Source organism: Sinocyclocheilus grahami, unplaced genomic scaffold (assembly GCF_001515645.1).
Source record: "Sinocyclocheilus grahami isolate Dianchi unplaced genomic scaffold, SAMN03320097.WGS_v1.1 scaffold24.1, whole genome shotgun sequence".
Classification (NCBI taxonomy): domain Eukaryota; kingdom Metazoa; phylum Chordata; class Actinopteri; order Cypriniformes; family Cyprinidae; genus Sinocyclocheilus; species Sinocyclocheilus grahami.
Window position 1 is genome coordinate 2,057,142 of NW_015505203.1, and position 11,331 is coordinate 2,068,472.

General features: G+C 39.3%; 1 protein-coding gene across 7 annotated transcripts in view; it reads left to right on the forward strand.

The window, feature by feature from the left end:
- The first annotated feature begins 684 nt into the window (after positions 1–684).
- Positions 685–11,331, forward strand: part of LOC107562624 (phosphatidylinositol-binding clathrin assembly protein-like) — a 77,050-nt gene continuing 66,403 nt past the window's right edge. For all 7 annotated transcript variants that reach the window (XM_016247293.1, XM_016247317.1, XM_016247302.1 and 4 more), the window contains exon 1: positions 685–2,054. In XM_016247293.1, coding sequence (XP_016102779.1) covers positions 1,925–2,054 — 130 coding nt within the window. In that variant the 5' untranslated portion in view covers positions 685–1,924. The remainder of the gene's footprint in view (positions 2,055–11,331) is intronic.

An 11,331-nucleotide genomic window follows, 5' to 3' on the forward strand; every position in this document is an offset into this window, starting at 1 on the left:
TTGACACCATTGTGGTTTTGCTCTTTAAACCACTTCCTCATACAGAGAGGTGTGTTTAAATGTTGTACTTCCCCTCTGAAACATTTTCTTTTGCTTACCTCACTGGGGTTTAATACTTTAGAGAAAGTCAGGTATTTTTTTTTTTAAATTCAGGGTTATCTACATGTTTCAACACTTCAATAATTTACTTGTTCACTGTTATCCACTACATTCTAGTAGGCCTATGTATAAATCTAATATAGAACAAAAAATGTGAAGCAAAATGTGTGAAATGTTCGTTCCATCTATTGTGTCTGTTATTTGATGGGATTTGTGGAATATGTTGTATTATTTTAATATACATATAGTGTCTTTTAATTACATATTTTTAAATTAGTGTTTGATTAACAGATCAATGGTATTTGGGACATCTTCTCACTTCTCTTATTGGGCATTAAACAAAGAAAACGACTCAGTTCATCCCGGTGGGCAATAAAAAAACATATAAAAAGGATACGTTACATTTATCCAAAAGTTAGAGCATTTTATGGCAAATGATTTATGGATCAAGTGTCAAAAAAAGAATCACAACAAGAGTCCAAGTAAAGAGCGGCAACGCTGATTCCCACGAACGCGTGAACGCCACTTGCTCCCGCCCAATCAAACCCCAGCTTTTCGTTCACCTGATCACAGCGAAGCCATTTTGTCCTGAACGGCTCCGCCAGCGCATTCTTTCGCAAACCGGAATAACGTAGAGCTGACAGTTCAAACCACAGCCACAGACTCGGCGTCAGACGGGGAGTTTACAGCTACACTACCTCTCTTTCAGTCCCGAGCAACTCGACGTCTCTCGGTCTCACCACAGGCGGAACCGTGTCGTTTTCGGGGACTAAATTGAGACTTTCAGCGGGACGGAAGGGAAGAGAACCAGGTATCCGGTTAGACGCGCTGGCTCACCGGGCTGGAGTCCAATTTGAGCCGGACACTTTCAGCTGTCCTCGTCGGGATGCGTGCTGGACTTGTTTTTAACAATATTTACCCCTCTTTTTGAATTGTATGTGTTATCTAGGAATCGCTTAGGCTCGCTTGGGATTGTTTTTGTTAGTAACGTTACGTTAGTTGTCTAATATAAGAAAGTTGGAGCGCTAGTTAACGCTCAGATGTGATTTATCTACTTCAGCTGGCTGGGCAGATAGTTTAGGTTGTCGATTAGATAAGTCGCCTAAATAGGTTGCTTACATAATACCTTTGTTTTGTTACCGGTATAGTTGCATTTTTAAGTTAATCCAGCTTTCTTCCCGTCTCTTTGCCAAGTCTCTCAAAGGTTTTGGTTTGTATGTCTATGCATATTTCTCGCAAGCAAACCTGTCAGAGTTCTTGACTGGTTAGGTCTTGGTGCCAGTATAATAGTAGCTTTATAAAGGCAGGAAAAACCACAGAACCGATTTGCATATCTAATTTCAAGCTAGTCTGTCAGTGCTTCCCATATCCAGTTTGTTTTCTTTTAAAAGGTCTGTATTGGTGAGGCTCAAGCTGGCTGACAGGTGATATTTTCTGCCTGAATCCTCTGAGCTGGCCTGACTGATAGCTATGACATTTTCCAACAGTTGTTTTGTATCTTCAGACTTCAATATTTCCAGTATCTGCTCTTGGTGCCAACGTTGCATTAGTAATATTAGCTAACAAAAGCTCAGTTCGCCCCTCCAAATTAGTTACGGCATATGTAGTTGTGACATTTTTACTAGTTAGGTCAAGTTTTCCTTCCTTTTTTTGCAACAAGTGTATGAATTAGTGCCAGTTGACTTGGTGGCTGGTTCGAAACGTATCAAACTCAACTGTTTGTATCGAGTTAGTGTACTTTTGTAAAATCGTGGAAAGACACACCTTTGCAGCGAGACCAGGTCAAGTTTAGCCGTCATTTATCGTATCTCAGAGGTGAATAAAAATGTCAGGACAGTCCATCACAGATCGCATCGCAGCGGCCCAGCACAGCATGACTGGGTCAGCCATCAGCAAAGCCGTCTGCAAGGCCACAACGCATGAAGTCAGTGGACCCAAAAAGAAACACCTCGATTGTGAGTATGACCATTTTTTTTCCCCCCACACGGTCTCTTTGCAGGTATTCCAGAGTGCTTTTTAAAAGCTCAGACTTATTGCATCCCTGGCATGCAGTTCCACTAGCCTTGCACATCCTCAGCTGTCTGGACACCAGTGATGAATTGGAACGTGCTCGTGATGGGAATGCTGAACTGTCTTTGGACACGGTCAGTTCGAGTAGCTGACGCCACTATAACGTGGGCAGTATGCAGTCATTCACTAGATTTGTGGCCCATTTGATTTTTTTTCTATAATGCTGTATATGTGTTAATTCAGCAGTGTTGTAGAGGTTATGTCACCGTGCAATCAACCTCAATCTATTAATATCTGCTTCATAATAACGGCCGCTCCGGCTTGAATCAGTGAACGCAGCTGTCAGGGTTTCTGATGCATCGTGTTTGAAGTCATGTGTTGTGCGTAATGTCTTCACGTCTTGTGTGATTCCTCTTTAACAGTCATCGCCGAGCCGGTGTGAGAGCGGTGAAGGTCAATACAAGCGTGTGTGCAGTGAAGCATTGAGTCATTGATTCTTTTGACACAAGCAGAGTTAATGCAGAATGCAGCATGTCAGTTTCATCCTCGCATAGGCAGTGTTACAACATAGAGAAAAATATTTTGAAAAAGTATTTACACTGCTTGTATCTGATATACTGAACATAGATAAATGCATCTAGGTGCAAGGTGCTCTTCATCAAGGGATTTGTTATTAGACCTTTAACTGCAGGAGTCTGGCTGCTTTGGCACCTGTCATTAGGGTTGGGTACCGAAACCCATTACCAATATGGCACCGGCACCTATGTAACCGGTATGTACTAGAACCGAATCCGAACGCAGATTTCGGTGCCTCATTTCAGTACCATGCCTGAAGCCCCGTTCACACTGCCAGCGACAATGAGACATGCTCCCATTAATTTTCAATGGAGAGCTGGTGACTTCCGGCGACACGAGCGACAGTGACCGTTGGTGACAGAATGTGGGCGTGTGAAGCGACAAAAGTTAAAGGGGTCCTATTATGTTCTTTTACGAAGTCTTGATTTTGTTTTGGGGGTGTACTAGAACATGCTCTCATGCTTGGTGGTTCGAAAAACGCATTATTTTTAACATAATTTGCATTATTAAAATACCTTTCTCCAAATCCTGGCACAAACGGCTCGATTAGTTCCGGCTTTGATGAAGGTCCGCCTTCCGAAAAACAAAATGTGTTGTAATTGGTTAGCTGTCCCAGTGCGTTGTGATTGGCGAACAGCTTAGACGGTGTTTCAGTACTGCCACGCCCCTTGCTCCGTCTTTCAACAAAAGCTTTTTGGTGAATCCGGCACTGTACTCCCTCGTGTTGTGGAAGCTGTCCTCAGTAAAATGCACAGCACACAATAGCAAATTGGGGTTATAATGCTCAGGGACAGAGTTAAAAAATAAATCGCAACCACTGTTTCCTGACATCATCCGCTTTCGAAAGCCCTTACAAAGACGGTTGGGCACGGAGGTGAAAAAAAACAGCGTTTCAGGCGGTCGCACACCGGACGAGAAGCGCAGCGTCGCGCCACATCTTTAAAATTCAAATACTTTATTTTCTATGAGTGTAGGCACACCGGCGGCACCGTTTGGCGTCTGTCCAGCTATGTCGTGTTATACTTGTAAGAATTGTTCTAGACATGCCGAAAATTTGACGCTACAGCACAGCAGCTCTTCTTCTTGGTTTTCTCTGATGCACTAACTCTGCAGCAGCACTTCTTCTTCATCGTCTCGTCTGATGCACTCACTCAACCAAGCGTTCTAACCACAACCTTGCCCCTCCCCACCCCCCAACCATTCGAATTTCTGTAGGCGGGAATTATTTTAATGATATTCCAATGAGCCGCTCTGTGATATCACAAAGCCCAGGAAAACAAACGCTGTAGTCCAAACGAGCCGTTCGTTGTAGTTCTTGAAAAGGGATTTTTAAAAAAAACGAAATATCTCCCTTTGGAGTGGACTTTGAGATTTTTAACTTTCTAGATCATTTTTATGCCCAAACATACACACTACACACCGGCAATATACAGTTTGTGATTGCATTTTATATGTCCATATATGTCCAGACGTGCAATCTACCAATAACATTAGAGCTACAGCAGTAGGAAAGCCCACAAGCGTCTTCACAGCACGGAGTCTAGCGACATGCAGCGAAAAAGTCGCTGGCAGTGTGAACGGGGTTTGAGCGATCGATTGAAATATTTGTCCTCTGGTTCTCTGAAACGGACGTAAGAAGCATCATCACTGGCACCGTACGTGAAAAATAATTTCCCTTCTGAGAAAATGCATGTGAACTCAAGTCGGAAAGCTCTAATAATACAAATCCAACATCTTTGTAGTAACGCGAGTGTCCATGTTGTTTTCACATTCCGACTTAAAAGCACAACTCGGCAAATGAGAGCATCCGAGGAGCGCGTGAATGCAGTAATTACACTTGTTCTGATGGCAGCAGGTAGCCTTCCGTTAACTAAGCTAAACATGCTTAAATTAAAATGCCTAAAGCTAAACCTCCCTTGAATTCACATTTCTAAACCTGTTGTCCAACAAAAGAGAAAATTATAACATTTTTACTCCACAACACCAGTCAAATGCTTCCTTTTGTGATCTGATGAGGCTTCTTGTCACAGAATGAGGCAGAAAATATGTTCCATATGCTACTTTAAAAAGAATACAACGATTAGCATTAGATTATAAATTAGGGTGACCATATGTCCTCTTTTCGCCGGACATGTCCTTTTTTTGGACCTACAAAAATGCGTCCGACCGGGATTTCTTTTAATTGCCCAAAATGTCCGGGATTCTGTTTTCTTAATCCCACTCCCGCTGAATCTCTGACCATTGCCGCCTGCTCCCGCAACATGTGTTTCGCTCCCGCGATTTTTCTGTCCACTCCTTTAAACATTCTAATATTGTGTATAATTTTGGCTCATCAGGGCAAGAGGGAGCCACTCTCAGGATGCAGAGTATTTAAATATTTTTGAATGAGCATTTGCACTGTTTACTTTCACTTTCGATTTCGCGATCACACGCACTCTGTGTAAAGTTAGCACATCTTACAAGATCAGATATTTGTCAATGAGCTCAGAATCTGTTGAGCAGCAAATACTCCAGCATGGTCTTGTCAGTCATCTCTCCTTGTTCTCGACCTGTGATCAGTCAAAGCTGACTCCGGTAGCTCTTGTTAGATGCAGGGTTGCCACGTCCGCGTTTTTTCCACAGAATTGGGCTACTTCTAAACTGTTGCCATAGGTTGATTTTCCCACGTGGGGTTAAGGTTTGAAATATTGCATGAATTACGTTTGACTAAAATGCTTGTATTGAAACATTTTGCATTCTACCCATGATAAAACTTTCATGGACTTCTACATTAACTGTTCCCTCCTGGTGGAATGACCTGCCCAGCTCAATCCAAGCAGTCCTTAATATTTTCAAGAAACGGCTGAAAACACATCTCTTTCATCTTCATTTGACCCTCTAACTCTAGCACTCTATATTCTAATGCTACTTCTAATTTTATCTGCTTATTTTTTTTATTAAAAAACTTGACCCTCTACCATTTGCACTCTCTATTCTATTTCTATTCTAATGGCCAATCTATCATTGTTTTGGGGGATTTTTTATTTTTTTAATAAGTGTCAGTTCAGGCACCGGAACCGTTTTAAAAGTATCGATTTGGCACCGGTATTGAAAATAAACCAAACGATACCCAACCCTACCTGTCATGCTGTAAAACCCCAGACTTACTTGAAAATGATAAAGTCTGATTGGGTTGTTGTGTGTTTGTGTGTCTGATTCATCAATGTTTGCAGAACACCGCTTCATGTTTAGTCTGGATTTGCGGCCTAGCAGCAGAGTGTGCCGAGCATCCAGCTCCAGTGCTTCTGGTTTAATCTTGCAAACACTGCATAACACAATATTTTTCGTAACTGTAACTCAACACAGAGTTACTGAAGGTCAAGTGTTGTTCACTTCCTCTTTTTGGTCAGAGCAGAGAAGTATTATTATCCAGAAGCATTACTTGCTTAAACCGGTTCTTAGAATTGGGAAAATTCAGAAGCCTGACTGACGCATGTTGTTTTGCTTTCGTGTTATAAAGACAACATACAGTACGTCATAATTATGTATTAGGGATGCATTGGTAGCGTATTGGTTATTGGCTGAGATTAGATGTTTTTTTTTAATGCTTACTGATATTGGAAATATCAGTTTTTAATATTTAGATTACTTTTGCCATCGTAATATTCAGTTAAAATCACTCACTTCAAAACATGTTTGAGTAACACTGTTAAATGTAACCTTCAGAGAACCTAAAAAAAAAAAAACTTTGAATGCTATATATTTATGGTGTTGTGTTGCTCAAATTCATTTATTGTATGACTTGTTTTATTTTTTATTTAGACAAAATAGTATGCAATTATTTATTGGTTATTTGCCATAACTTTAAAATAATTATTGTCTTGTGTATAAGCCAGATTTTTTATATCAGTGCATCCCTGTTATTTATTGTAGTTTAGAATTAAGCCCTGTGTTTATCCATTGCTTTTTCATTTTGGCTATAGCAATCTGTCAGCTGACAAAGAAGTTGATATGGCATTTTTTCTCTTTTGAAGGTTCTATCTTTTATTTAGTTTTGTCTAGTTTGCATTCACTTTCCTGTTCTGTGCAAACAGCAGTGAGATTTTTACTGAGTCAACAAACAGATTTTGCACTCTGACCTCTTCGGAAGCAGTGAGTGGGACACTTGTGCCTTATTGTACTGAACTGAAATCTGTGCTCAGTCTTGCATTCTGACAAATAAACTAAATGGGGAACTGTTTCCAGATTGATACAAAAATTACACAGCTTTTTACGGCCATTTACAGGTTCTCTTGATCAATATTTCACACAAAAATGACAAAGGCTGTCTATAGTCAACAGATTCTATCTTGTTTTAATGGAAATTTGGGGTGTCAGGTTGCAATAGATTTTATCAGTTCCCTGAGAAACAGTTGGTAAAGACTGCAAGGTTTTGTAGCATTATAATCTTGACAGCTATTTCAAACTATTAGTAGGAAGTAAGCAAAATATCCTCAAGCACAGCTAAAAATGTATTTCGGAGTTACACGCTCCTTAAATACTGAATAAAAGCAAACTGTTAATTTCATCTAATGGTCGTTTAGCTCCTTTCTGCCTAAGTGGGTTAAAGCTGCAGTCTGTAAGTTTAGCCTCTTTGTCGCCATCTCTGTTTGAAAACCTGCAATTGCAGCTGTTATCTTCCTTGCGTGGGTTGTGCGCCGGTGTTGTGCCCAATTTCGACCCCCTGCCAAATGATTACTCCCCTTGTTGAAGCCGCTACCTGATTGCCTAATCCTAATCCCACCCCTAATCCTAACTCCTCCCCCACATGTACTCCTAAACCTACCAATACTAGGGGGTAATAATCTGGCAGGGAGTAAGAATTGGGCACAACACCGGCACGGCTCCAGCGCAGATGAATCTAAGGTTCTGAAGAGTATGTGTGGCAGTCAGTCACCGCACCGGTGTGGATATTTACTGTACTTCGTAATCACAGATTCTAGCCTATGTCTTGGAATATGACCAAAATAAGAATTTTCACTGGATATTGTCATCTGAACAAGTAAGTAACAAGTCTGCCACGTTTGTTCTGACCAACTGAGGGAAAAAGCATTACAATAAATCGCGCTACCAGTAATGATTTAATCTAAATGAGCTCATATCACATCAAACTGTGCAAATTATTATTATTGTTATACTTTATTTTCAAATTATTAATGTTAACAACAACATCAGCATTCCGTGCCTAGGAGTATAGTGTGTATTAGCGTGTAGATTTAAATTTCTGCACAATCTAATCTCTAATTGTCATACCATTCGAATTTTATATTAAGAAATTCTTTTAACCCAAAAAGCAAACTATGCTCCCTTCAAACTGGTTGTCTTTAAAATACAAATATTGTGTAATCCCAGGCTATCTGTAATCAGAAGCACATTTAAAACTGGAATATAATTTAATTTCATTCACATGTGTTTCATAAACCCATAATCCTTTCTGGATTACAATCCGCCATCAAAATGATACATTTAATTATTCTAGCTGCTGTGAGAAAAGGACGGGACAACTTCTTTATGTTTACAGACGTGACGTAATGACGCAGCAGCATGCTCGAATTTCCTGCGAAAACCTACCCGTACCGTGAATGGGCTAAAGTAAGGCGATAGTTTTGAACACTGGCTGGTTATGTACTTGCTCAAATATTGATTTTGGATAATTTTTAACCAAAAAAAGTTACGGACTGCAGCTTTAAATTTTATAAAAATAAGCAGTTTCCAAATAGCCGAGTAGTTTTATAATGTTCTTAGAAATATATATTTTAAATCTTTTTTTATATTCTCTTCTTGTTTCTTTGGCAGTTGCATTGCATCTTGTGTTATTTTTGTTATGAGTGTTGCATTCTCATGACGCACAGGTTAAAAATAGTAAAAAAAAAAAAAACACAAATCCTTGCATTCTGTTCCATTCTATAGCTTTCCCTCTAGCGGTCTATGAACTCGAAAACTCAAAAATATAAACAGCCCCAAACTTGTTTAGTAGAAGCCGAAGGAGCTGCCTAATTATTGTATGGGACTTCTTGAAGTCTTTCAGTAAACCCACCAGACTGATTGATTTCAAATGTATAGTTTAGCACATGCCTAAACCAGACTTTTCAGCCGTAGTCAATAATCGTGAGACTATTCAACTAGCAGCAGTCTGAGTCTGGAGTGTGTCAGGGTTAAAGGTGAAGTGCTGCTGATTTTGAACCAGACAGCTGAAATGATGCTGTGCAGCAAAGACAAAACAGCCATTCTCAAACATGTCTGGGGAAATACCACCCAGTCTTTCAGAATACAGATTACCCTTCAGGATGCTTGGTCCACTGTTTACAGCCATCTGCTCCACAAGAGCAAACTGCTCCACAGATAAGTAGCTTTTACTTATGAACTCATTGTAATTTTGTGGATGATGGATGTAGTATTGCTTGAGAAGCAAGTAAGGAGAAATAGACCCAATAGCTGCGGTACTTAAACTGAAAAAAGAGGACGCATTTGAAGTACAGAATTCAGTAATGGAGTTTTTTAGGAAGGAGAAGCAGTTGATCAATGTTTGTTGAGCATCATTCAGTGTGAGGACACAACTGCACTGCTTTAAGAGAAGCTTATACATGCTGCATGACACATCGCTTCTGTACCCTTCATGTGGCCTATTTATAGTTGCTGAGGGCATTTGGCTCTGTTTGATAGCTTGTTTTGTACCTTATAAGAGCCCTTGGCTCCTATTCTGACATCTCCTCTGCAAAACCTGGGACTTTATTTATGACGCATCTCAGAGGAGAGAATTCTCGGAGCTCTCTTTTTTTTTCTCATGGCCATATGTACAAAACTGCATATTCAAATTCAAATTCCGATAACTATACAATTTTATTGCACAAAACTATCATTATCCTCACAAAAACAGACAGACCCAAATAGGATGTTTGACATCTGAAGTTTGAAATAATTATTGAAATTAGGATTTAGACACAAAATTAAATTAAGCGATTAAACTTTCCATAAGCCAAAACCCTCTCAGAGAAGTTGTCTTTAAATTAATTCTCTTTAAAGCATCAAACATAAAATAATAATTAATAATGCTATGGCATATGTAGAAATGTATGTAAGCCAAGATTTAAAAAAAGAGCTTTAAAAGTACATCATAAGAGTACACCCCCTCTGAAACTTAACAAATTCAGCCATTACTCTTTGCTTAGAAGACATGTTATGTTTTTTTTAGAGATATAATATTCCAGCAAGTCTGCTTGATCATTTACCAAAGAAGAATGTTAAAATGATTCAAGAAAATAACATTTTCTTATCAAAGTGATAAAATGTTGTGTTGCAAAAATGAGTTCACCCTCCTGAAAGTGACTAAATAAATAAATTCTGGTGTAAGGTTAAGGCAAGTATTGATCAACAGGTAAGTATGTTGAACCAAAACTGTTAAAGGTAAGTAATTTCTTGATAATTAAGTGTTCTATGGCCCACTGAATCATACTCCGACTTAATGCTGACAACAATGAAACCTCTTGAGAGAGAGCTGTCAGGAGATTTATTTCTTAGCGTAATAGAGGACAATGGTACAAGAGGAATACCAAATTATTGTTTTAAGTCTGAAAATATAGCCAAAGTAACACAGAAATTCAAAAACAATGGCCCCTTGAAATATTCAGGTCTTCACTTTAAGCTTTCATTTAGTGATTAGTGAGTTTTTGCTAGAAAAAGAGCAGGAGAAACACTGTGAAAGTGTCTCAGAGCCGGTGAGAGAGTGACACTTTATCTCGCAGTGTAAGATGCAGCATGCAGAAGTGACATGCATGGTTGTTTATCCACACCAGAACTACCGACTGTAGCCAAAGCACAATAAACTCATTTAGCTTTTTCCAAGGCCCATATTTACAAAATATAGACTTCTGGGAATCCATACTCTGGTCTCATGAGACCAATTCAATCATTTTGGATCTAACAGCATCCAAAATGTTCTGGTGTTGCTAGAGGAGGAGTACAGAGAGAAGTGCCAGGTTCCCACAGTGGCATGCAGTGGTAGTAAAGCTCTTCTATAGGGATGTATGAGTGCTGAAGGTGTGAGGGAGTTGTACTTTATCAACGCTGTCATGAATTCACACACCACTGTGTGATGTAATGCAAAAACTTGAAACTGAAGATGCTACCCTCTTCTCATTCCCCACATTGTTGGGCATTTTTTTTAACATGACAGTGAAGATGATATTCATTCTCCTGAGGTGAAAATCTTTCAGTGGACATGTATTTCACTCAATCTTAACACTCTTGGGCTGCTGTGAGAGATTCTGTAGAGAAGAGCTGAGCAACACTCCCCAGAGCATTTAAGGAGGTCGTCATCCAGGAGTTAAACAGCACAGATGTGAAAATTTGTCATGAACTTGTACACTCAGTGCCAAGAAGTGTCAGAGCAGTGTACTTAGAGTTATGGAGGACATATTAAGTTCTAGAATATTACACTTGGTTGAATTAAATCTAGGTTGTACTCAATTCTGCAATCCTTCATTTAAACAAAAACTGTCTAAGTTTCTTATTTTACAGATATTAATGGCATGTATTTCTCTGTTTTTATTAAGAATGTTTAATACATTTCAATTTTGCCATCTTTCTATGAATTATATTAGTGATCATTAAGAAAATACATATTTTATA